The sequence below is a fragment of the Drosophila bipectinata genome, chromosome XR, assembly GCF_030179905.1.
Source record: "Drosophila bipectinata strain 14024-0381.07 chromosome XR, DbipHiC1v2, whole genome shotgun sequence".
In the NCBI taxonomy this organism is placed as follows: domain Eukaryota; kingdom Metazoa; phylum Arthropoda; class Insecta; order Diptera; family Drosophilidae; genus Drosophila; species Drosophila bipectinata.
In genome coordinates, this window is record NC_091735.1 from 22,340,837 (window position 1) to 22,368,209 (window position 27,373).

At 36.8% G+C, this 27,373-nt stretch overlaps 4 protein-coding genes and 1 non-coding gene across 9 annotated transcripts in view; 3 read left to right on the top strand and 2 right to left on the bottom strand.

Moving 5' to 3' along the window:
* Nucleotides 1–961: 961 nt before the first annotated feature.
* LOC108126585 (nose resistant to fluoxetine protein 6) lies at nt 962–4,218 on the top strand. The gene is made up of 5 exons (XM_017243235.3): nt 962–1,351; nt 2,011–2,419; nt 2,522–3,125; nt 3,190–3,846; nt 3,910–4,218. Exons 1-5 carry the CDS (start codon nt 1,069–1,071, stop codon nt 4,201–4,203), a joined length of 2,247 nt encoding a protein of 748 aa, XP_017098724.2. The 5' UTR covers nt 962–1,068; the 3' UTR covers nt 4,204–4,218.
* A 280-nt stretch (nt 4,219–4,498) lies between these two features.
* Nucleotides 4,499–27,373, top strand: part of Ptpmeg2 (Protein tyrosine phosphatase Meg2) — a 42,672-nt gene continuing 19,797 nt past the window's right edge. Inside the window, exon 1 of one of the 3 annotated variants that reach the window (XM_070276382.1) lies at nt 4,499–4,614. In XM_070276382.1, coding sequence (XP_070132483.1) covers nt 4,594–4,614 — 21 coding nt within the window. In that variant the 5' untranslated portion in view covers nt 4,499–4,593. Of the gene's footprint in view, nt 4,615–19,417; nt 19,704–26,162; nt 26,308–27,373 lie in introns of those variants that run through there. The other 2 variants (XM_017243232.3, XM_017243233.3) reach the window with 2 other exon arrangements.
* On the bottom strand, nt 14,087–15,503 carry LOC138925544 (histone acetyltransferase p300-like). The gene is made up of 2 exons (XM_070276294.1): nt 15,390–15,503; nt 14,087–14,766 (listed from the first exon to the last, which is right to left on the bottom strand). Exon 2 carries the CDS (start codon nt 14,742–14,744, stop codon nt 14,268–14,270), a length of 477 nt encoding a protein of 158 aa, XP_070132395.1. The 5' UTR covers nt 14,745–14,766; nt 15,390–15,503; the 3' UTR covers nt 14,087–14,267.
* LOC108126586 (histone acetyltransferase p300-like) lies at nt 16,459–18,204 on the bottom strand. 3 transcript variants are annotated; one of them, XM_070276292.1, is made up of 3 exons: nt 18,099–18,191; nt 17,700–17,821; nt 16,459–16,994 (listed from the first exon to the last, which is right to left on the bottom strand). In XM_070276292.1, the coding sequence occupies exon 3, from the start codon at nt 16,970–16,972 to the stop codon at nt 16,460–16,462; it is 513 nt and encodes a 170-aa protein (XP_070132393.1). In that variant the 5' UTR covers nt 16,973–16,994; nt 17,700–17,821; nt 18,099–18,191; the 3' UTR covers nt 16,459. The 3 variants fall into 3 exon arrangements, with proteins under 3 accessions (XP_070132393.1, XP_070132394.1, XP_017098726.2); XM_070276293.1 differs by lacking the exon at nt 18,099–18,191 and adding an exon at nt 17,906–17,924; XM_017243237.3 differs by lacking the exon at nt 17,700–17,821 and having other exon boundaries at nt 18,099–18,204.
* Nucleotides 23,901–23,973, top strand: TRNAR-ACG (transfer RNA arginine (anticodon ACG)). Its single transcript has one exon. It is a non-coding gene; the product is annotated as a tRNA-Arg (tRNA).

Here is a 27,373-nt window from a genome sequence, read left to right on the forward strand (position 1 = left end):
GATTGTTAGGCTTTCGTACTCGATCACAAGTACTAATGCCATCCAGTCGAATGCCACCACTCGATCTCAATAGACATCGCAAGTGGCTGTTCTATTTCTTGGATCGTAGATATGCCTCGACTTGATTACCTAATGCAATAAATACAAATATTAATGTCTGATTATGCTCTTGGCTTTGGCTTTTATCGTTCGATTTTTTGTTTACCTCCTTGAGAGTATTATTTCTATAATAGAATTATTGGGAATAATGGTATATCAGGGATTTCTTGGGAAATCTATTTTATTAAGGGACTTTCTTATGGTATATCTTTCTGGGAATTTTTTAATCTGAGATATACGATTTTTAGAAATAAATAATAAAGGATGTGCTCTATATTTTATATCTCCAAATATTCTACATCTTATTCTATATGATCTTAAAAAAGAAATCCCCTTAATGATCTCAGTCTTTCCTTCCAAAAGAACCTCACTTTAACCTTGACATTGATAATTCAGAATGGCCAGGTGTGACTCTGGGAGGTTCCAAAGTCCCCATATCTTTTCCATTCGCTTTAATTTAATTAAGTATTCGATCATCTATTGGCCAACGGTGATTATATATTCCCATTATTAGTATTTTGGTATTCCCGTCTGACTCGGCAATCTATTCGACTATTTCGACTTGTGACATGGATTTATGGACGACCAAATCCGCCAGTGAATCCAGTACGAATTGGGGGTAAGGTGTTCTCGAGTAGCCAGATAAGACACCAAGATCGCGGCCAAGTGGTGGGGAGTGGTGCGGTCTCGGCCGTATCGATAAGGCCAAGACCAGTAGTAGTAGCTGCCAATATTTATAGACTCCCAAGGCGGCCGGTGCTTGGTCATAATCGAGTGCTCCACAATCGGTCCTATCAAGTGTGCCATAAAAGCTAGATCACTCCAGTCCGGGCGAGTGGAACCTATAAAATCCCTAGATCGTTCAGATCGCCCATTCAGTCACAATACCACCCTTGGTGGCCGCGGCGCGAGTGAGACTTTCCAACGAATAGTGTTAACCGAACCAGGAATTGGGATTACGTGATTATCATGAAGGGACCACTCAGTGTCCTGACAGCCGTGCTGCTGATCGCGGCTGCCAGTTCCCAGGATGCCTCCGATTATCTTCTCACTGGATACTCCAATCCCATGAGCAGTAGTCTGGCCCATCAATTCTTTAACTTGGCTGCTACACAAAACTACCTCCCCTCCAATGGAACCCAGCTGATGATCCAGGGTTATGAGACCCGGGACGATGAGGAAGATCTGTGCCAGCGGGACATCAATCGTATTCGAGATGGTTTGAATAACTTGGAGGAATGGGCCATGGAATGTAAGTACAGTTCTTGGGCTTACAGGTCCTTGAAGTTAGTTTACAAAACTTGTTGAGAAGCTTTAACTATTTCCTAAAATAAATCAAGTAATTGCTCAATCGAGTTACTTAATCCCCCTCCTAATCACCCATGCACTTTATTATTACCTAATCTTGAAGTGCAAACATTTTCCATGTATACCTATAATCCATAAATCACATATAGCCTTGATTTCGCTTTTATGAGTTGCCATAAATTCAATTTAATAAAAGTTTCCCACATGCTTGGAATTAGGAAACGATTTTGGTTATTTGGGAATTCCTAATGAAATTCAATTGCTTAGATTATTCTTGGAGATTAGGATTAAAATACAACTTGGAAACTAAAACGGTTATACAATACCAGTGGCTTTATTGCAATTTCATTCATGCCGATTACAATGTTTATTTTCATAATTTATGATTGCTTATGATCTTCAAAAGGGTTCTTAGTCGTGTTCCCCCCTTTTTCAAATACCACTCATTCATAATTAAGTATTGAAGTGGATTGCAATTTATGGTCCTCATAAATCAATCACCCGTAATCGTATTCCTTATCGCTATTGCAAATCCGAAACCCCTAAGCAACGACGAGGTGTTATTTGATTTTCAATAACTTTTCTGTTTTTTTTTTATTACAGTTCCGGATACATGGGGCCGCCTGCCGATCGGTCTCTTCTGGGGTCACACCATCAGTATGGGTCAGTACGAGGAGTGTGTGGCTGCCGAGAGTACATATGGCACTGAACTCCGAGGTCAGTACTGTCTGGCCTCCTTGAACATCACAACGTTCTACCAAAAGATTAAGAAACGCGGCCATGAAAATCCAACTGCCAGGATCAGTTACAAGCAAACGGATCCGCAGGTCTTTGAGTTGGGAATTTGTGTTCCAAAGACCTGCAGTGCCACTCAGACCAATGACCTGCTTAAGACTGTTATTTCGCACTTTTATGGCGATGATGTCGTTAATCTAACCCAGACAATGGTCACAGAGACGCGTTGCAAGTATGATGCCCCCATCGAATTGCGTGGAATTGATATTTTCGCCATGTAAGTTAAGGTTTTTGATCCTTCGAGACAAATCAGTGACGAGCTCGAAGGACCAAAAGTAGAAAACTTTTCCTTTAATTAATTTGTTGAACTTTTTTTCAGAATTTTCTTCTCGCTCATCATTTTCTTCATGATAGCTGCCAGTGTCTATGATTATGTACAGACCCGTAATGGAGCTGAAAAGAAACCCCTGTTTTTGGCCTTCTCCGTCCTCCACAACGCTCCCAAGATCTTCACCGTCAAGAAGGTGAACAATCCCAATGTCATCCATTGCCTGAACGGCTTGCGTTGCTTCAGCATGATGTGGGTGGTCTTCGGTCACGGCTACATGACCTTCTATGATCTGCCGCACATCAACAAGAACAAGTTCTACACCTGGGTGGAGACCCCCTACTCAATGCTCGTCCAGAACGGATCCCTTTGCGTGGACACATTCTTCTTCATGTCCGGTTTGCTGATGTGCTGGGGAGCCTTCCGAGAGCTGGAGAGGACCAAGGGCAAGCTGAACATCCCGATGATGTACTTCCATCGTTACATCCGTCTGACGCCAGTGGTGGCTGTGGTGGTACTCTACATCATGTCCCTGTACAAGTACTCTGGAGAGGGTCCCATGTGGTTCAAGCTGGGCACCCAGGATAAGCGTTGCGAGGACACCTGGTGGGCCACTCTGCTCTACGTCCAGAACTACGCCTTCCCCTACAGCATTGTAAGGATTCTTTGGTTTTGGTCCTGGACCTTGTACACCATTAAACCCTCTCTGTTTCTTGCAGTGCATCTCCCAATCCTGGTATCTAGCTGTGGACACCCAGCTGTACTTCCTGTCGCCTCTGTTCCTCATTCCCTTGTGGAAGTGGGGCAAGAAGGCTCTCGTCCCGATTGTGATCTTCCTGATCTTGTGCCTCGGCTGCACCTTTGCCACCTTTATGTACAACGACTTTACGCTGTTCCGCGTCCAGGACGACCATGTGGATCTCCGCCAGAGGCTGACCTACTACCCGACCCACACACGCATTCCCACCTGGCTGATCGGCGTGATCTTCGGCTACTTCCTGTTCACCAAGAACCGCGGACGCCAGATTAAGATGAGCAAGCCCGTGGTGTTGGCTGGATGGTTCGTGGCCTTCGGCACGATGCTGGCCTGCATGTGGGGACCCTACTGGCGCATCCTGCCCGACACCCCCGACTCTCCATTGATCGAGGGCGCCTTTTTCGAGCCCCTGAGCAGGACCTCCTGGGCCCTGGCCATCGGCTGGATCGTGTGGGCCTGCTACAATGGTCACGGTGGTCTCGTCAACGACTTCCTCTCCTGGGGCTTCTTCACCGGCTTCAGTCGTCTCACCTACTGCATGTACGTCATCCATCGCATCGTCCAGCTGGTCAACGCCGCCCGTCTCCAAACAGACACCCACTTCTCCAACTATGATGCCGTAAGTTTCCCCCTCCAGAGTAAACTTTGGAAGAATCCATAAATCAAAACTCTCCTCTTGCAGGTTCTCCGCTGGTGGCACGACTTTGGCATCACCCTCACCGCCTCCATCTTCGCCACCCTGGCCTTCGAGGCTCCCATTCTGGGCATTGAGAAGGCCATCTTCGGTGGCAACAAAAAGCCGGCAGCCAAGAAGCCAACTCCCGGTGAGCTGGCCAGGTCAGCTCCGGTGGCCACTCCAACTCCCACTGCTGCTGTGGTGGAGCAGGAGCCCGAGAAGAAGCCCGTAGAGGAGATCACGGCGGATATCACTCCAGCACCCACACCCGCCAGTGTCGAGAATCCATCCAATGCCTAGGCGATACTTTTTTTTCCCCCAAGCGAACCAATTTTTTTTGAGTGTAGTTAGTGTTATTTATTAAAATTTATTAAAAACATAAAACTGTGTATGAAATACTAACTTATACTAGCTAATTATGTAAAACTAACATTATTGTACTTAATTAGTTGAGATATTATTTATTTTTATTTAATTTAACACTTTTATGGGTAAATGTTGCCACTTGTTACTTTTAAAATCTCCCGCCAAACGGAAAGTTTCGTGCTCTGCGCTCAGTTGGTATTTTTCTGCCACTAAGAAATACCAAATGCTCGGTATTTCAGTGAGTGGCGCAACTGGTCACATCTGGTCGGCCATCTGGCAACACTAACGCGTACATATGTTGCTGTGGAAATAAGAATAACTGACATGGATCAACGACAAGAATTCGTAAGTGTCCGAAATAAACAAATGACTAAATTGTTACAACAAAGTGCCAGTCAACTGATTAACTACACCCCCCACCCCCCCTCGTGTCCAATGATAACCAATAATAAGCGGCTAAATGCGTTTTAAGCAAAGCGCTTCAAAAAAAAAAAAAAAGTAGCGTTACTTGAGTGTGTTTTCAACCTGTATTCGCTTGAGTGTGTGTGTGTGTGTGTGTGTGAGTTCGTGATGTATCGGTATGCTGCTGCATTTATTCGTGTTTGTATTGAAATGTTAAAGCAAACTCTTTTTTTTTCGTTTCGTTTTCGTTTTGTGCTTCTTAGTTATTCTTCTTCTATGGCCCATCTACCGCTATAAAGGTGCATTTTTTTTTTGCCAAATTGCACTAGAAAGAGTGCGCAAGTGTGCATGTGCAGTTGTATGTGTGTGTTTATATCGGTTAACACGTGCCGCCGCTTACCCCGCCTCTCCTCCTCCTCTTACTACTAATAAACTCAGCTTACAATAAAAATTCCTATGCAGTTCTGTTATCATTTCACAAAAACAACAACAACTACAGAGAGTGTGTGTGTGTATGTGTGTGTGTTTGGTTCATTAGGGAAAGTGATTTCCGGAGTAGTGCAATTGTTGTTGTTGTTTTTCTTCTCCTCCTCTTCTCTTCTTTTCTTCTGCTTGCATTCTACAACAACAACAAATAAGGGCCAATATAACCGGTTCCAAAATCGCTTTCCCTTTGCCAAATGCCAAGAGTTAGCTTTTATTTATTGTATTTGTTGTACTAAGCCGGCCAATTTTTTCTTTTCTTTTCTTTCTTTCTTTTTTTTTTGTTTGTTTTTTTTTTTGCATTGCACAAATCTTTGTCCTCAATCCCACTGTGTCGCACATACACACTCACCCACACCCACTGTGGGATGGCGCGAGTTCATTGTTTTCTTAATCACCAACTTGAAGAGAGGAGTGGAGCGGCGGGGCGGTGCGGTATGGAGGGAGCGACCAGAAGGGGCGACCAGTGGGAGAGAGATTAAGGAATTATACAGTTATTTTCAGTGCAGTTAACCAAAATTTGATAAGAAATTTCAAAATTCGAAATTATTTCGACGTTATTTTTACAACCTCCTTTTTTATGGTTTTTTTTTTTATTAAAACATTAAAGTTTTTTGTGAAATTTTTTAAATGTATCAATATTTTTCTTTTTAAAATTTAAACTTTATAATTAAAATCGAAAAAAAGTTCAGTTTTTTAAAAACTATTTTTTTGTTTGCAATTCCTTTTAAAAATTCCTCTTAAAAATTTAAACTTTAAGTTAAAACTATGAAGTTAAAAAAAAATTCCGTTATTTTTTTTAAACCATTAAAATTTGTTAAATTTTATATCTAAAATTCTCAAACTAAAGTAAAATAAAAGAAAAATATCTAAATTATAGAAACACAATTTAAAACCTTTTTTTTTTTAAATTTTTCATCAAATATAATACATTATTTTAAGTTTTTAAAAACCACATAAATACAAAAAAAGTGCTAAAATGGTATTAAAATTTAACATCAATTTTTTAGACCTTTTTTTTTGGAAAAATTAAAAAAAAAACAAAAAATTAAATCAAATTTTAAGTTTAAAATTTCTAGACAGTTTCCACTAATCTCTCTTCAAAAAGGTACCCTTCTATTCAAACCAAACCCTTCCACAAATGGAAAAAAATGATCCATATAAAATGAAGCATTTTCCTTAAAAAAAAAGGTGATAAATTTCTTAAAAAAACAAACCGTATTGAAAGACTATTTCTTTGAATAATTTTTCGCAAGAACTCGCCACTTGCCCTTTGTAGTCAGTTTTTGGCAGCTTTTCCAGTTCTCTGAACGCCAATCGGAAGTGGTTTCTTTTGTTTATGTTCCTCTCTACTCTGATAATTTATTTATTTTCCTTTCAAGATTTCCTCCAAACTTGGGCACCCAAAACCTTCCCCCTCCCACCGCCTCTCACCTTTCTCGTAAATTTGTATTTTCTTCGGAAATCTATTTTTTGCTTCTTTTTCGGATCTTTGGAACAAATTTTTGTTTAAAGCGAAAATTTTCATTCATGCAGAGATTCAGTTTTTGGAGGTTTTCGAAAAAAAAAATAAAAATTAAATGGAAGGGGAAGTTGAAGAAGAAAAACAAGGTCAATATTTTGTGGTTTTGTTTTGTTTAGTTTTCATTTTCATGAATAGCAGCATGATTTTATTAAAATGAAGAAAAATTAAGAAAAATAAAGGTTAAGGTTTCTTGGGAATTACTGCGTTTAAGGTTGCTAAATAAATAATGATTTTATATTAAAAATAATATCCATAATAGACCATAATTGTCCTATCCATAATAGTAGGAGAAGTAATAGTAATAGTAGTAATATTAGATCCATAAATTACATCCATAAATGTAATATTCCAATATCCTTGTTTCTCTTCTCTTTACTCTATTTTAAATATCCTTTTTCTTTATTTTATGTCCTTTGATGACTTTTCCATACAATTGATTTCATTACCAGTTACTATTATGTACAAATTGTTGCATTTTCATTGTTGCAAATGTTGCATGTTTGCCAACTTTTGTGTGGGGCATCCATGGACTTCCGATGTCTGAGCTCCACGTTGCATAAATCATAAAAAAAATAAAAAGCTCATAAAAAAACAGACAGCGAGACAGTGGGGCAGCACAACAATGACAGAGGATGCCCCTCCTCCAAATGCCTTTCCTTCAGTTGCCCCTCCTTCAGATGCCCCTCCTCCTAGTTGCCCCTTCAATATTATTATAGAGTCTTTAGGGTGTATCTTTAGGGTTAATGTTCATGTATCTCAAGCGAATACCTCAAGAATGCTACTTTTGAAGCTTTAAATTATATATAAAAAAAAATATAAATATAAAAAAATATAAATATAAAAAAATATAAATATAAAAAAATATAAATATAAAAAAAATATTATTTTAAAGTTTAAAAACTAATTTAAAAAAATATTTAAACTTATATTTCCAAAAAACTCTCTTCAATTCTCATCACTTTTTTTAGGTAAGTTTTTAAAACATTTATATTTTATTTTATAAACTAGAAATACTTTTTTTTAAATAATTATAATTTAAAAATTATTATTTTTTATGAATTATATTTATTTTAATATTTAAGAACCCATCACCAAACTTTTTCCTTAGAAACCTCTGCTCTTAAAAGTCTTACCTTAACTCAGTTATGAAATATGTGCAGCTTGTGGCAAGATGACTCCTCCCCTGGGGCAGGATAGCTTCCTTTTCGGTTGCCCTGGATTTATTATTATATCCTGGCGGTGGCTGGGGATTTTGAACTCTCAGAGACTTACAGAGAGAAGTACAATAACCCGAGGATGGCAGGAGGCAGGCCAACAGTCTTTAGGTTGAGGTTGATAGGCATGGGTGGGTGTGGCAGCCTGTTGCTATGCCCCCACCACTGCCGGGTTGACTGGGCTTCCTCATTTGCGTTGATTAAGCGGCCAGATAGCGGCCACAATAACTTTCATTAAAAAAAAAAACGAAAAAAAAATGAGAATCCAGAGAATGAAAATAAACAAAAAGCGTTGTGCAACAGCGCCACAATCATGTGCCCCATGTGTGTGTCTCTGTGTGTGTGTGTGTGTGTGTTGAAAATGGGTCAGGCCCATGCTCTCTTATCATTCGAGCAACTGAATCCAAGCCAGCCCAAGCCCAAGCTACACCAACACTACACTGCCATGCCGCAAAATGTGGAGCAAACCGAACCAAAAATCCAAAAAAAAAATATATAAATATATGGCAACTGAAAAGGGGGGTAGGAGGAGGTGGCGGGTTATATACCTCGAGGGTCTAGCAAAAAATATCATTCCGAAAATAAACAAATGAGCGAAAAATAAAAGGGGGAGAACTTACTTATAGGGTGCAGTTTCGTGGCAAAAAAAAAAATAAATAAAAATTTAAAAAGAATTTATTTTAAAAGTAATTTTATTTATTTATTCTTTTTCTACAAAGTCCAGGTGTCCGTCTCTCCGCTTAAAGTTTTTAGGTCTTAAGTTGAAAAGCTCTATGTTGAAAAACTCTATGTTTCAGTTTTTTTTTTTTTAACATTTAAGGTTTAATACTTGAATATGAAAAAATGTATTCAAGTTTTTTTTAATAAATCAAAAAATTATCAAAAACTGTCCATCTGTCCGTCAGTCCGCTTGTCCGCTTGGACGCTATACGCTTCTAGTTATGACGTTTAAAAATAGCCTCTAATTTTAAATTTAAGAATTTTTTAAAGGTCTGTCCGCTAATTTGTCCGTTTCTAGTCTCTAATTTTTGTTTCTTTTTTTAAAGGTGGAATTTTTTCGAATTCTGGTATCTAAAACTTATAATAACTAATACTTTAAAAGCTAAATTACCGCTTTTTTTTTAAAAAAAAACAGAAATAATTTAAAAAAAGCTGTCCGTCTGTCCGCTTGTTTGTCCGTTTCAAGACTCTAGTCTAGTCTAGTCTCTATATTTCAAGTTACAACACTAAGATTATTATTTTTTTACTATATACACTTTAAATACTATTTATTTTACTAGAAATATAAACCTAAGTTGAGAAACTTTTAAGAATCCATAAAAATCGTCCCAAATAGATGTCTAACATCAAAAGAACCATTCAAATATTCAAAACTGTTTGAAATATTTCAAAAAAATATATATATTTATTTTTACAAGCCATTCATACAAAAAGCTTCCTATTTTCCCCCTACTTTTATTACCATAAAAGAAAACAAATAAAGTATTTATTGTATTTTTGAAAAATGCATTCCATTCCATTCTAGAGAATATAATATACTTGACACTTTCAACTAAAAATTTCATTAGAAACTGCGCAATTGTTTCGCAATTACCATGTATAGTATTGTAGTAATTTTTCCTATATATTCGATATATTCGATTCGAAATGTGTATATAGTAAGAATATTTAATTGTTGGAGAATATTGGCGCCAGTCAGTGGAAAATATGTTTTCAATAATACCTACCTTTTGTTTATTTTCTTGGAGATGTGGATGTGGATGTGTTGGGGGAGCATTAGCAGATGTTTTCCCTAAAATTCGAATGAAATAGTACCCACATAGCTATGATATATTGCCCTCGAATGGGGTCAATAGGGAGAGACTGATTTGTGGTCATTATGGTCATTGGTGGCCAATACCCCCCAATACACCCGGTTCTGGCCTCGTCCGTGCCTTATTGCACTTTTTTCCCATTTATACTTTGGATGCATAATTGGAACTATTGCCTCACAGGGAAGGGATCCTTCTCCACTAGGAGGAGGAGTTTTTTTTTCTTTTTAGGGGGAGGCCGTGGCTAGGTCATTGTGTTTTCCATTTTTTTTGTTGTTGTTGTTTGTTGGCTTTTGCTTCTGTGCCAATCATGCAGCAGGTTGTTGAACTTCCCAGCCCCAGACTGGCACTCAGGGCACTCTGGGCACTATCGCGTGTGAGCGACCGAACAAGTGCCTCTCGGATAGAATCTCCAGTTCCAGTTCCATCATCATATCCATCACTCCATTCTGAATCCAAATCCAAATCTTGGTCTGAGTATCTTGATTCTTCTTGGTTTCGAGAGGGCTCTTTCTCTGGTTACAAAGTAATATTGTAATATTGGAGGCTTTTCTTTTATTTAGTTTTATTTATGGGGCGATAGATTGTAGTTTTTTTTTTATTTTTTTATTTTTGATTTAAAGAGAAACAAAATATTGTACATTTATCTGTTATATATCTGATTTATAATATATATGTATGTATATCTATATATATATATATATGTATATCTGTAATACATGAACTTATCTTTAAATTTTATTGAGGTTATTGGAGAAAATGTCTCTCTTTTCATGTCCGTGTGTCCGCTTGTCCGCTTTTTTAGAGTTTGTTCATATTTTTAACGAACAGAAGGCCAATATCGAGGCCAGTAGAGGCCTCTTCTATTATATATCCTCATAATAACCACAACTTTTTAAGCATATCTTCATTTTTTTCAGTTTTTTTAAGAAAATGTTCATTTTTTTATGTCCGCGTGTCCGCGAGTTACAGTATTTCATATTTCTAACGGAAAGAAGGACAATATATAGGACATTAAAGATTCTTATAGCATATATCCCCATAATAACCACAACTACCTAGGCATACCATCAATTTTATTAACTTTTTTAAGAAAATATCCATCTTCATGTCCGTTTGTCCGCATGTCCGCTTTCTTAGAGTTCTTAGTTCATATTCCCAACGGATAGAAGTACATAATACTACTCTATAGAGGTACCTATACCATACCTCCCTATAATAATCACAAATACATGAGGTTATCTCCCAGCTTAGCTTCCCAAAACGACATAACCCTGGAGCCTGGAAAGTCCACTTATCTTGTCCGCGATAGGGCTTCCTGTTTCCAAGTCCTTTTTACCTTCTTGGGCCCCAACTATGTACTACTCATCCTCATCCATTGTGGCGTGCTCAAGTCCTCATTGCAATATTTTTCTCGATTGCATTTGGACCACCAGCACCAGCTCCACCAGCACCACGGCCTGACAATGACATGTGTCTGGGGGACCTGGGGGGGGTCTCTGTATCTCCCCGAGACTCTTCATCTTGGCCCGATCTCATCCACGACACTTTCCAATGCCTCTGGCTATTAAAAGTTTCTAACAAAAAAAAAAAATTACAACTATGGTACACAGAGAGAAATTTATAAAATTAAAAGAAATTATATAAATTAAAAATTTAAAAATATGAAATAAAAAAAATTATATAAATAAATTAATAAAATTATAAAATAAAAAATATACAATAAAATAATATAAATAAAATAATATAAATAAAATAATATAAATAAAATAAAATTATAAATTATAAAATAAAAAAAATTGATATAAATAAAATAAAAATTAAAAATTATAAAAAAAAATAATATAAATGAAATAAAAAAAAATATATATATAAAAAAAATTATATTAGAAATGAAATAAAATTATTTATATTATTTATTATTTATATTATTTATTATTTATATTATTAAAAAAATAATAATATAAACAAACCAAAATTATAAATTATATTTAATATAACAACTATAAGAAATTATATAAATTATTTTATTTTTATTTTGGATAGGAATGAAAAGTATAATAACATTATTTATATTTCTTATTTTATTTAATGAAGATAGGAATAGGAATAATAGGAATGAAGATATGCTCAATAAGTTGTGGTTATTATGAGGATTTTATTATTTTATTAAATATGATTTTTAATAGGATTATTTTTATTAAAATATATTATTTATAATTTAATTAATTATTTATTCATTTATTATTTATAATTATTTATTCATTTATTATTTATAATTATTTATTTATTTATTAATTATTTTCGAAATAGATTTCTTTCAGTGCATTGGGGAAGCCAAGTTGAAAGAACTCTTGGATAGCATTGTTGCTCTTTTTTTCCTCTTTTTTTTTTTTTATTTTTTTGTGCTTTTTTGATTGGTTTGACCGATTTACATTGTGCAGAAAAAGAAATGAGTTTTGGGTTTTAGGTTTTAGGTTTCTGGTCTTGGGAGGCAGGGTTGGTGATGGAGGCAGAGGTGTGTATGGTGTGTAGAGCTTTTCATTTGTTTTTTTTTTTTTTGGCCTACATCGTTGGCCTCCCTTCTATGTTGGCCTCCCTTCTGCTGGCTCCATTTCTGATAATTAAAAAAGCAACATTTCATTTGTTTTTTTGTTTCGTTGTTGTTGCCTTTGCCGGCCTTTTCCCTAATGCTGTTTATGTCCAATGGCTTGGCATCTTTGAAATCTTTGGCAACTTGCCCGCCGGCGGCTCTCTTCCCAAAAACATGAACCGGAGTGGACTCCCGACTGAATACGGGATATGGCGAGTCGCCTGAGCGGAGGTCCTGAACGGAGTGGGAGGCCCTGGGTTGTTTTGTGGAGGGATTTGTCAAAGGATTGTGAGGCTTTATTTCAATGAAGCCAGATTTCCATTTAATCTGCAAACGATCCCTACAAATACTGGTAACCCTGGAATGGGGTCACTTTTTGGTTGAAAAATAAAGAAATTTTGGAAAAAAATCTGAAAAATTTAATAGTCCGGGATTTTGATGCAGAATTGCGGAGAATTAATCTACGAATCGTTCAAAGTATCCCGCTTGAAGATCGGATCAAAATCGGCGTAGTTATAGCCTTCCCGGTGGCCATACCGGAATTCCCGGTGTTTTTGGAGGGGACCCCCTAGAAATTTTGGAAAAAAATCTGAAAAATTTAATAGTCCGGGATTTTGATGCAGAATTGCGGAGAATCGATCTACGAATCGTTTAAAGTATCCCGCTTGAGGATCGGATCAAAATCGGCAAAGTTATAGCTTTTGCTGGGGACCTACTGGGATTCCCGGTGTTTTTGAGGGGGACCCTCTAGAAATTTTGGAAAAAAATCTGAAAAATTTAATAGTCCGGGATTTTGATGCAGAATTGCGGAGAATTGATCTACGAATCGTTTAAAGTATCCCGCTTGAGGATCGGATCAAAATCGGCAGAGTTATAGCTTTTGCTGGGGACCTACTGGGATTCCCGGTGTTTTTGAAGGTGACCCTCTAGAAATTTTGGAAAAAAATCTGAAAAATTTAATAGTCCGGGATTTTGATGCAGAATTGCGGAGAATTGATCTACGAATCGTTTAAAGTATCCCGCTTGAGGATCGGATCAAAATCGGCAGAGTCATAGCCTTCGCGGGGGCGATACCGGCATTCACGGTGTTTTTCAAGGGGGACCTCTTTGAAAATTGTTTCCAAGATATGAGGATTACATTCCCATACCCCTGATATTTATTTTGTTGCAATGATATAAGAATTCTAGACTATAGAGTCACGTCTCATGGCCGAGTGGAGAAATGTGTCGCATCATCGGATGGATGGCCGGAGAATCTAGTTTTGTTACGCAATCGGATGGATGGATGGCCTGGGAGGGGGAGGTGGAAACTGGTCACCTAATGAGCCTAATCCACCGTTTATGATCGGGAGAGAAAGAAGAGTAATCAGATCGAAATATTTATGGCATTTACATACCCATGTGATTTCTTTTCGATGCGGATTTGTTTATGGAACGACGACTACGACGACGACGACGAAAAGAAAGTTTGTTTTCAGCTTTGATGTGTGAGGCAGTAATATACACTAATAACAATAACAATAATAGCAACGTGATGGTTGGAGCGAGTTGTGTTGCCCCAATGTCACGCCCCCTTGGTAGAAAGAGGGGTGGCGGGCAAGCAAGCGTTTTGTTTAAATAATCGAGTCAGAGACAGAGACTGAGACTGAGACTCAGAGACAGGGGCACACCATAAGAAAGCGGAATAATAATAAAAAAAAAAATAATAACAATAATCATGCGAGAAATACTCATATATACATACACACATTAAAAAAAAAAAAAAAAAAAAATGAAAACCAACAAGAAGCAAGTGAAATTATATATTTTTTTGGCGAAATTTCTTAACACTTTCATAATCAGAAGTCATGAGCCGACAGAACCCCCCCCCTCCTTAATGAAAATAAATTAAATTAAGCACATAAGCTGCTCAGCGAGCCGTGCCTGGTTGGGCTTTCAAGTAAAACTGAAACCTAAGCTCCATTCTGGGTTTATTCTTCATCTGCATTTATATTTCGATCTTCGATCTTTTTCGGCTGTGCCCGCGCCGCCCGTCGCCTGCTGTTGCTGCCCTTGCGCTTCAGACGCTTCTCCTTGAGCTCCTTCTGGATCTTGTAGATCTTCTCGGCCAGCAGGTGATAGTACTCGGAGCGCGACTTGGCCATCTCGTACATGTCCTTCTCGACCTTCTCCGCGTACGAGACCAGGTTGTGCATGCGCTTGTCCTGCATGGTGGTGGGATCGGAGGTGGGGAAGATGGCCTGCACCAGGTTGTGGACGAGATGGTTACGCAGATCGGCCGTCACCGATTCCCGCCAGTCCTTCTTATTGTAGCCGGGTGTGCCACCGCCTCCGCCACCACCAGCGGCACCGCCGCCTGCTCCAGTCACCACACCACCAGCACCACCAATACCACCGTTTCCTTGCTGCTGGGACGTTCCCGACTGATGTTCCTTTAGCTGGTCCATTCCTGGGCGATGGGGTTTATGCCTGGAGGGGATAAGCGATATAAGTTAGTGTTAATAGGATATATTTTGTGGAATATAGGTAGCTATGTAGGATTAAAGAAGTAAAAAGACTTAAGGTTAGCGTTCCTGGCGATAGCCTAGTTCTTAAATAGAAAACTCGCTCTGGGAAATCCCCTATAGATGTACTAAGAATTGTGTTGTGAATTTATTGTATTATTAAGAAATTCGGACGGCGAATTATTATCAGTTTCAGCTATTAGTTGGGGTAGCCAGAGATATGTATGAACGGCTCAGGGCCGTAGCTAGAGCCTCGGGGCCCCTGGGGCAACAAGTAAATTTGGGGCCCCCTATACGGAAGTCTTTTGCCCCGGCGGGGCCCTTTCCCTTCGGGGGCCCTGGGACACCGCCCCACCTGCCCCATGCTAGCTACGGCCCTGGATATGAATCATCCCCAGAAAAACCACAGAATATCAACACATGCCAGCATTCTATAATTGAAGAATCACTTGCTGATAGGGCTTGCTTATCACTTGCTTGCTTAAAAATTAATACATTTTATTATTGTATTAATTAATAAATCAGTAAAGACGTCCGTCTAGATGTTTCAATCGTTTATTAGTTTTTTGTTTCCGGTCTTGGACTTACAGTTCCAATACAATTAATGTTCACTTTTCGTCCGCTTCCCTCGATTGAAAGAGTAGAATAATGGGAAGCTTTGGCGCGGGGCTGCCAGATGATTTAACTATCGGATCTGTAGCTTCAGTGTTGCCAGATGCCGCAACATTCCATCTATCGCAACACTTGTATGTATATTCTTAGATTATTTATCGTAAACGGCTTTTCTTTTTAAATTAGTCGCACTGTAATTGGTTTTTATTATAAAATTCTTAAAAGGAATTAAGATATATTCTTAATTCTTATTTATTCTTAAGAAATCATCTTTAAATTATCACAAACATATCAAAAAATATAATTTCTTAAGAAAAAAAAATATTTCTTAAGGGGTTATATAAAGTTGTGATAGATTAAAAAATCGATTTTTTACTTTTTTAAATCGATATTCTTTAAGTATATACTGTTGAGAAAGTTCATAACGAACGGAGCATTAGAACCGAAGTTGTAGCTATTTATCCGATCCGATCAACACCAATTTTTGATTACTTATGTATTTATTATGATATTAGCTAGTCCGTTAACGAAGGATTTTCAATTTTTTTTGAAAACTCCTTTTTTAAAGCATAAAAATCAAAAATCTTATACCTTGAAAAAGTAAATTTTTTGTAAAACCGTCGCCATTTTTTTTAATCAAAATTTTTACAAATCCTTCGTTCACGGACTAGACAATACAATCTCATTTTCAAATTCAAAATTTTATTGAATTTTTGATTTCGGATGAACCGTTCTCGGGATATGATGTGCACCGCAAGACACCATCGAAAAAAGTCGATCCGGGAATTCGGCTATAACATTTTTATTATTTATTATTTTTTTTTATGAAAAAATTTAAATAAGTACCCAGAAACATGTACTAAACAACGTCAGTAAAATATTTTTAATAAATATTTTTTATGGTGTCAAAAAAATCGATAAAATTTCTTTTTTTTCGGCGGTACAACTGTATATAACCCCTGAAACTAAGTTTCTTACTTAGTAACCCCTAAGTTAAACTGAAACCTGAGTTTGATTTACGGAGCGGAGTTGGCTCCATTCTGGGTTTATTCTTCATCTGCATTTATATTTAGATCTTTTAAAATTCCAATACAATTCGAAAGGGGCTCTTGAGAACCTCCGCCTCCGCCAGGTGGGCTATTGGCGATCTGGAGCACCGAATGATTCTGTCGAAAGGGATAGCAAATGATGCAGGCGCTGTTTATGCAGGTCTTGTAGTGTAGGAGGATCTGTCGCGAGGAGGCGCAGTGTTGCATCGTGCAATCCTTGCTTTGCTTACATGTACCCATGTGGGCGAGTACGGCCTTCATGGTCTTGCAGTAGTTAACATGACACACCCTACGGTTCGGGTTCAGGTTCTCGCGTCGGTTGCACTTGTGGGCATGGAGGAGTAGCATCAGCTGCTGTTGGATCTGCCGCTTGCGGTCGTCTGTCGCCAAGCCATCGGCACCAGTTACTACTCCGCCACCACCAGCGGCACCGCCGCCTGCTCCAGTCACCACACCACCGTCTCCTTGCTGCTGGGACGTTCCCGACTGCTGTTCCTTTAGCTGGTCCATTCCTGGGCGATGGGGTTTATGCCTGGAGGGGATTAGCGATATAAGTTATTGTTAATAGGATATATACATAGGTAGCTAGGATTAAAGAAATAAAAAGACTTAAGGTTAGCGTTCCTGGCGATAGCCTAGTTCTTAAATAGAAAACTTACAAAGCTAATGATTATGAATTGAGAAAGAAATATCAGCTTTTTTAAGAAATATCAAATAGATGTTTTTAACTGAGAAGGATGAGATGATGTGGTAGAGATCCACTTTCTTCAACTGATCCTGTTGCTCTGTGAAATCCCCTATAGAAACACTTTTGATTTTATGAGATGTCCCCATCCATGTACTATATAATCTTTTGTGGTATCAGTTGAAGTGATGTACTAAGAATTGAGTTGTGACTTCATTGGATTACTAAGAAATTCGGACGGCGAATTATTATCAGTTTCAGCTATTAGTTGGGGTAGCCAGAGATATGTATGAACGGCTCAGGGCCGTAGCTAGAGCCTCGGGGGCCCTGGGGCAACAAGTAAATTTGGGGCCCCCTATACGGAAGTCTTTTGCCCCGGCGGGGCCCTTTCCCTTCGGGGGCCCTGGGACACCGCCCCACCTGCCCCATGCTAGCTACGGCCCTGGAACGGCTGTATCTTAGGCTTTGGGGAGGGCAATGTAGGGCAGGCTTTGAATTCCATTAAATTAAATATAAATGTTTTTTAAATAAAAAATTTCAAAATCCACGTACCTTAAAAATGCAAAAATAGAGATAAGACCCTTTCTTTAAATTGAAATCTTAAATTGGGTTTCCCTGGTTTATAGCAAGATTTTTCGATAAAGAAGAACAAGAAAAGTTCACAGATCGGAAATCTATAATTGAGATTGAGAATTAAATAATAAAAAAAAAAACTCGCAGTTTTTAATGTGATTATTTGAATGTGATATGAGTCATACCCAGAAAAAGCCAGAATAATAACACATGCTAGTATTCTAGAATTATAGAATCACTTGCTTATAGGGCTTGCTTATCACTTGCTTGCTTAAAAATTAATACATTTTATTATTGTATTAATTAATAAATCAGTAAAGACGTCCGTCTAGATATTTCGATCGTTTATTAGTTTTTTGTTTCCGGTCTTGGACTTACAGTTAAAATACAATCAATATTCACTTTTCGTCCGCTTCCCTCGATTGGAAGAGTAGAATAATGAGAAGCTTTGGCGCGGGGCTGCCAGCTGGCTTAACTATCGGTTCTGTAGCTTCGGCGTTGCCAGATGCCGTAACATCGCTTCTATCGCAACACTTGTTCTTTGATTATTCTTCGTTATCGTTTTTTTTTTAAATTAGTTGTAGTATAATTGGTTTTTATGAAATTTTTATAAGAAATTAAGATATATTCTTAATTCTTAAGAAATCATCTTTAAGGTATCAGAAACATATCTAAAAATATAATTTCTTAAGAAAAAAAAAACATTTCTTAAGATAAACTATTTTTGGTATTACCCTTATTGGTTCTGATACTGGGTCCTCTTCGAATACCCTGCACTCCATGGGAAGTGTATCGGTTCGTGTATCGATCTTGTTTAGTGAAGAATTTTTTTTATTTTTTGTTCATAGTAAAAAATATTCTAATAATATCCATAATAAAAGCTATGTTTTGTTTATGAAAAAAGCTTAAAATATAAAATTATTTGTATACTTTTATAATTTGAAACAAAAAATATGTTTTTAGTCCTTTTTTTATGTTTTACCAAAAAAAAAACTCCAAAATTATAAATAATGCTCGATTTTATTTTCAAGAATTTTTCATTTAATTTTTATTCTATTTCTTAAAAAAGCATAAAAATAAGTTGTTATTTAAAAACTTTTTGGATTTTTTTATTGTTCTAACACAATTTGTTTCTGGTTTTAAATTAAAGCTAAAACCATAGGTTTTTTAAACTAAAAACAGAGCTTTCGTCACTATTACTTTTTGTACTAGTACTATTTTCTTTGTTTTCCTAAAAAAAAACACTAGTCTCATTCACTTTTTTTTTTTCAATAACACAGCAAAAGTAAACAAAGAGCTCATATTTGTTAAACAAAAGAAAAGTTAACAATTTAATTAAATAAATGATGAAATTAATAACAATGAGGGAGAAACAAAATCAGCATCCTTTCATCTCACTCTCACCACTCTTTGTCTCATTACATTGTTTGTTCCCCCCCTCCTATCCCCCCTCCCCACTTTCTGTTGTTCTCCCTCCGTCTCTGGTCTCTCTGGCTGACATTGAACTGTGTCAGTGGCAGTAGTCGCAACAGCAACAACAACAGCTCCATGTAATGGGGAGGCCCCCAGCCTCTCGCCTCTCTTCTTTCTCTTTTGGGCATGCGCAACGTCGACAGCGACGACGACTGCGCTGCCGGAGCAAATGTGCGCCGTTTCGTTCGTTTCGTTTCGTTTCGTTCATTGTTGTTTGTTGTCCGGCGCGCCGTGTTCATCTCACTCTGATTTTTCCGCGATCGCGGTGTGTGCGCTTTCCCACATGGCCTTTTAATGCCCAAGTTTCTAACAAAAAAAAAAAAAAATAATAAGAAACGCCAATTTATTTATTATTTGTTTGTTACTGTGCTCATGGTGCTGGTAGTGAGTGAAAAATGCCCTAAAATGCAACAAACACACTGGAATGTGAGCATACCCGAGGATAAGAATAACAACAACAGTGAGAAAAGCAGTGGCTGTCATCAACGCATCTTCATCTGCATTGCCAAGGTGTGTGTGTGTGTGTGTTTTGAAAAGAAAAAAAATCATTTATTTCCCAGGATTTTATTTTCTAAGCTTTGCTGCTCTTCTCTTATCGCAGGATGGTCTCTCTGGTCGTTCTTCTTTGGTCTATTTATAGACCCACTTTATTAGTTTTTGTTTCGCTCCTTCTCCTTAAACAACTTGTTGCACCACCAAGGTACTGCTGCAGCCATCCCTCTCGCCCCCCCCTGCGAGCTTTCCAGCTTCCTTTACCTTCTTCTTGCCGTTGCTTCCTCTTGTTCTTCTCCTCGTAGTTCCTAGTTCATTAGCATCAAACAAAGAGAGTTGGATTCCCACCTTGGATTTACCGAGAAACCTGAGAAAGAGGCAAGCACACACATGCTTCTTTTTTTATTCTTTTCTTTATTTTTTTTTGTTATTGCTGCTGCTGTATGTTGTTGCTCTCTCTCTGGTCCAAGCGCCTGCACGGCAAGAAAAAGAAATTGGAGCAGAGTTGAAATAGCCCCGGCGGTAGTCGTTATCTTATCAGATCAGCCTTAGCGGTATAAGCGTCTCTCTCCACTTATAGTTCTTTAAACGAAACTAACACTAAAGAGCTCGATACTCGGTATTAAGTTTTATCATCTTTGGAGATTTCGAACATCCCCACGTTCTTTGTTTATCAAATACGGATGAAAAACAACGGTATATCATAATGAAGTTAACCTGATGAATTAGGGTGGTACTTGTTTAGAAATAAATCATAATTATTTAGAAAATTAGCACTTTGGTATTTTAGAAGATATTTTTGAAACCATAGTATAATAATGGTATTTATTTTTAAATTCCGAATAAAAGGGAAATTACTAATTTAGTATTTTAGGATTAAAATTTAGGATTTTTCAATTTCTAATTAAAACTATTACTAATTTAGATAGAATTTGTTATTTTTTTTTATAAATTTTAATATTTGACTTAATTTTTTCTAAGAAATTAAAATATTATTTTAGAATATATATTTTTTTAAAGCCTCTAAAAAACAGCTCCATAAACTCTCACCTTTAGCTCTCTTCAGAACAGTTAATTGCTATAACTGTATATAAAAACTTCTCTTATTAAACCCCTATTTAAGCTTCGAGTTTTCTTCTTCTTTTTTCTTCCACTTTACATTATTTGTTTATATTTTTTGTACGACTTCCTGTATAAAATATTACCAAATATAACCAAAGTGTGAAATCCTATATTCCATTCCGCCTTTTGGCCCTCAGCTGTTTTTGGCTTTTTTTTCTTGTCTTCGTCTTCTGCTGACCAAGTTCCGTTTGGAAGTCACCATATGTAACACATCTCGCATCTCTGGCCATCTAATCTCTTGGGAGAAGAAGAGAAACATAAAGAAACACAATGAAAGGCAAAAAGATACAAGACCCCCGACATGAATTGGCATGCAAATGAAATTTCGCTGCCAACGTCACCGCTGCCGGCGCTGCTGCTGCTGCCGCTGCTGCCATTTCTCTTAGAGAGGAGACAAAAGCGTTTCTTCATATGCAAATGGGCGTGGCTAAAGGGGGAGCTAGGGAAGGGGGCATGGCATACAATGAATGAAGATAAACCGTTTGAATAGCACCGATACATATGCTAACAGAGGTACTTACAGTGGAGCGTCCATATGGTTGAGAGTCACGTTACAACAAAAAAAAAAGTATCTTTACATGGAGTTTGTTTTGTTGTTGTATTCTTGAAGTTAATCTTCAGAAAGCATGCTTTTTTTTTGTGCAATCTGGTATGGTTTCATCTTTTCCGCCCAAACCCCATCATTATCATCATCATCATTAACCGGAAGCACAGTAAACGCTCTTTTAAAAAGCCACCAAACCCAACCATTTCGAATCAATTGCAAATAAAGTGTGAAGAGAGGAAGTTTGTCTCTCCTCTTCTCTCTCTCTCGTCGCCCTACTTCCTGTTTGAAATTGTGGCATATTCCCAGACTGGCATAATCTGTCAGCAATATCCTGCAATCCCGGGAAAGGAAATGCTCAAAAGGAGTGGAAATGGCTGGGAAAATGGTTCGAGTTCGAGTGCTTTGAGAGTGGAATTATAACTAGAACAATACAAGTGGGGTTGGATAGGAAATTGAGGATTAATTGTCTAGAATACTTATATTAAAGGTATTGGGGTTTAATACATATATTAACCGAAAGGGGAAATGGTAGAATTTCAATGGAGTTCTATAGAAAAATAAAAGGATTTGGGATTAATTGGTTTGAAAATAATAACATTTTAGGAGTAATATCATATAAAGGGTTTTAGGGGTTAAATCAGATAGTTCATATCATCATATCTCAGTTTATTATATAGTACTATTTTATCTAGATTCTATAGTAATGAAGTTCTATAGAAAAATATAGGATTTTAAAAAGCTGGAGAATCTCTGTAGAAATTGTATATTAAGGGATTTAAGGGATATATCTTATAGAAACAGTACTAATACTGGTAGTATGTACATATATAGAGTTCTACAGAGTTCTATAGAAATTAAAACTATTATTAGAAATTATAAAACTATTTTAGAAACTAAAAAGTAAATGGAGATCTGCAGGAAAAATAAGGATTCATTTCCTTATAATGCTTCAAACGACAAAGATATAGCTTTCTCATGAAGTTAAGGGATATATACTATATATTAATATACATATATAATAACTAAAACTATTACAATAATGGAGGTAAAGGAGTTCTACTAAAAATAGACAGAATTTAGGATTCATTTTCTTAAAAAGCTTCAAGCAGGGAAAGATATCAAGCATACTATCTCAGGACCTACCTATATCATATATCATAGAGTAGAATACCATGATATAAAGTCATCGGGTAGAATTTCATAAAATTTCCATAAGAAATCAACAATAATTAACATCCTCCTTGATAGTTGAGAGTCATTATTTAAAACTCTATCTACTATATCTGATATATCTATATAATCCACCCAACTCATTCTCTGAATGAAAATCAACGTAGATACATATACTATGTACATATATTCAGTATAATTCCGATTTTAAAGAGCCCTCGTTCATCAACCAGCTTAGTCAGTAATGAAATCATATTCCCTGATGGACCCAACACGATATATCATATATCTCATATATGTATACTTCCCAATCATATATAGACCTTATATATAGCCATATCTCCCTGCTTTCTCCTTGGGAACCCAGATGCTTATAAACCAAGCGACTCTAACTGTCTCTAGTTGGGAGTCTTTTTTTCCAATCGCTGATCGTTGGGGGGTTTTGTCTTTATTTTTTTTTTCTGTCAGAAAGCAGTTAACGGAGGAGGAGGCCAACTCTCTTCTAGATTGGATCTCTAACTAAAGCTCTGGTTGCCTTCCAGCGATTTTTACAGTTTCCAGGTCCAAGAAGTCTAAGAATCAAAAGCGATCCGTACGGAACGGAATGGAACAGTTGGCCTCGCTGTCTGTCGCTTTTACTTTGCATGCCAACAGTTATAATTTTTACACTGAAAGAAAAATATTAACTAAAGATATTCTTAAAGAATTGTAGAGTCTTATATCTTGAAGAGAAGAATTTTTTTTTTGTGTAAAAATACTAGCTTACTTGTTGCTCTATTAAATGGCTGGCTGGCTCTTCAACCAAAAGATTTACGTTGCCATAATCATAATTATAACCATAACCAGAACTCGACCAGAAACCGGAAGCCAACTGACACGCCTACCGCCTTCTCGCCATGCTTTTCTTCGAGAGAGATGATTGGAGAGCGCAAGATTGCAAGGGAACTTTCTCATAATATCTTAAAGATATTTTTTTGGTATTTGAATGTTGGTTTATTTCCCATCACTTAGAGATGGATTCATTCCAACGTGTCTTAGTCACAAATCCAGAGCACTATAAAGCCACTCTCTCCATCGATGTAAGCTACAAACATACATACATATGTAGTTTAATCCAGTCCTCTCCAAAGCCAAAGAAAAAGTGAAAGTAGCGCCCGTGGTGCCATTAGCGAGTGTCTAAAATTAGACAAGTCTCGGTGACCTGTTGGCCTAGGCCAGGTACCAGACCAGGCCAGGCCAGGCACACACATGAACGGATGACACATCACATAAACAAATATCAGATATCCAGTTACCAGTTTTCCCATCTGAACTGCTTGCACTGCTTACTTTATTAGTCAAGCAGTAGTTGGTAACTAGACGACCTGTCGATCAACGGTCCTGTGGCGCAATGGATAACGCGTCTGACTACGGATCAGAAGATTCCAGGTTCGACTCCTGGCAGGATCGAAGTTAACATTTTTTTTTTATTATTTTTTTTTTTATTTATTATTTTTTTAAGCCATTAAGACTCTCTTGTTGGCTAATATTTCTTTGGAAAAACGTGATGGTTTTTAAGGCAAAAACCAAAAATGACGCATAGTCATATCTCACCTTTTTTTTTTTGTTGTTGTTTTTGTTTTTGGGCCCTAATAAGATACGAAATCATTTCAAAGGAATCCCTGGACCCCATACAGTGGAGCAAATATAAAAAAAAATTTAATAATATTTTTAGAAATACCTAGAAATTAAACTAAAAATGATTAGGTTTTTCAATGAATTTTAATTTCTATTATTTTTTTTTATATATATTTTCCAATTAAATGTTTTCCTCTAGAAATTCTACTTCCATTGAATTCTAGTTCTCCCCAATGACTCTTATCCCTGGAAATCTTGATTGGTATTCTACAAAAAATTATTATAAGTTTTAAGAAATTTTCTTGTTTTTAATTATGAACTTGCATTTTTTTTTTATTTAATTCCTCCCCGTCTTGCAATTTAATTTAAGACCCTGGCATACCCCTTTGGGAGTAAATTTCATGCTAATTGATAGTCTCCGATTGCGATTCAGTGAATGGGAAGTTCTGCGAACCGCACTTCTTGAGATATGGGCCATGGTTCTGGTGAACTCGTGCCCGCCAGATAAGCTATCGAAGCCAAAGACCAAACAATGCCCTGCCGCTTTCGTTCCACTGTGCAGGGTGATGGAATACATATATATATATATATATATGAGTATTGATGAGGCACATATATATGTATGTATGGATGGTGACATATGGTGGCTCCACTGGCACTGACAGAGGCGGAGACGGAGACGGAGACTCCCGACTCCCGCATGACTCAAAATGTTGGTATGCCCCCCGGCTCTGCCGGCGCCGCTGCTTCCGCGAAATCCGCTCAACGTGTTCTCTCCACCTTCGTTGCTGCAGTTCGTTGCCACCGCAGCAGCGACGCCACTGGTACACTGAGAGAAATTTCTAAAGTCAATATGAAATATATATAAAATTATCTATAGACGGTGTTTTTTTTTTTTAAGGCTAATCATTGGGGATTTCCTTGGTTTGGAATTGTTTTATTTGAATACCAGATTGGTGGTCGACGCGTATCTGCGTTGGAACCTTTATAAACTTTATTACTTTATTGCCTCTAAGCACTTGGTATAATATCTACATAGATTGGCCCGGGTTATATGGATCTGTAGGGGAATTTTAAATCTACAGGGGGAGAAATTTCCAAAAAGGTGATTTATAGTTTAGGAATTTTATTAATTATTTTACTTAAAAATTCGTAAAGTTGGGTTTTCTTTATAAGTTACTAAAATATAATTAATAAAAGTGGACTATTTATAGACTTTGATATCAAAAATAGATAAATATTCAACCAATTTAGTTACTTACATAATAGTTTGTGACTTTTTAAAATTATTTTTACTTAAAAACGTTGGTTGAAGTTGTTAATTTTTATTAGTCACTTAAAAATATTTATTAAAAACTGATTATTTCAAGAAATTAAAAGAAAATTGTTTCAAAAAAATACAAATATTAGCTGTATTTATTAAATTTAATAATATAACCTATATTAGGTGCCCTATATTATTAAATTTTAATAAAATATATTAAAAAATTTGAATTAGGGTTCGAACATCAAGCTCTTATGAACTTAATTTTTGGTAATTGCTTTTTTTCTTTAAAAAATATTCCATTCTTTAAAATAAACTGAATATAATTTATATAAAATTCTTAAAAATTAACAAGAAATTGCTAAGAATTCATATAAAAAATTACAAAATTAAAAATGAAGTCTCTTAAAAAGTACTCTCTTATTTCAAAAGTATTTTCTTTAATTTTAAGCCAAAACTTGGCTATTATTTTCTCCTCAAAAGAAACTAAAATTTCCCTAAAAAAAAAGATATATATTTTTTATGAGCTAATTATGAGCTAATTATGGAGTTATATACCTATAGTTTCTCTCAGTGCATCCCTGCTATCAGTCGATGACTATGAGACGCTGCCGCTGCCAACGACGTCGATCGAAGCCGACGCCGACGCCGAATCCGAACCGAGTTTTCAGTTCCCAAGTAACTTCGGTGGCGTCGTGTCGCGAAAAATAATAAAAGCTGGAAAAATAAATAGAATTTTTTAGCTCACGTCTCACGTTTATGCGAATAAATATTTTTTTTGTTGAGGTGCTGGCTCCGAAGTGCGAATGAATGATCTGATCCAGTGTATAAATTAAAAAAAAAAATAATAATAAACCAGAAAAATGGTGCATTTGTATCAGCGACGTCGCAACCGCGAACAGGTGGGTTCTCACCAGATGGGTGGGTTGCTGCTAGCCCACCCCACCCCAACCCTTCCAATCAGATTGCCAATCAGAGTTCCAATCAGTTCCGTTCTGTTTATAAAGATATATATATATATATATGTATATCTGGTGGGGTGTTCATGACAGGCATTTGAATTGTCTCTAATTAGTTGGCTTGTCAATGAATGAATTGCCTGGAATTCATTGATCTTTCAGATACTATAGCTCACAAGTCTAGAATTCATACAGATATATAGACAGATATGTAGTATGATTTCATCTCCCCTTTCCGAGAGAGTCATGCGCTATTAACTCGAAATTAACGATGATCCCATGATTAATTACCGAGAATTAATTCATTTAACTTTATGATCCATCAACGGTGTAGCTCCCATCCCCATCCCCATTCCCATCCCCCCTCCAATCATAAACACTCAGAGTTTATGAATCCATCGGTCTGTATCGGGTATCTGTATCTGTATCGAGTGCATTACCATTTCCATGAATCAAATCTGAAGATACCGCAAACCGGAAACCAACCAGCTAGCCAGCTTGTCAAGTGGGTCACTCAGCCACAACTTTGGTCCACAAAATGCCGTAAATTCAATTGGTTATTGATTCGAATCTGTTGTGCTTTTTGGGTCCAAATCACACCGCTGGCTTCTAATGGGGTTACGGTTCTGGGCTTTGAAAGATTGACATGGCTTTGGCTCTGGGATTTGGGTCAGGTTTACGAATATAGGGCACTGATTATTGGATTATTCATATTTTGAAATCTGTATATACAATTAGTCAGGGGTTGTGTTATTTTACTTAAATTAGTATACTTTTATGAAAAGGGATTTTTTTTATTAAATATATAAAGAGTTTCTAGAAATGGTGGTATTTTTTAGATAGATTATAGATAGAGAGATAGATAGTCTATAGAAAGATGCTAAAATAAACCCTAGAAACAGTTTATTTTATTTTTAAATTGTTGGATTAATATTTATAGAGAATATTCTAGTTAGTTTATAACTAGATATAACTAGACTAAAATATAATATAGAGATAAATATTTATG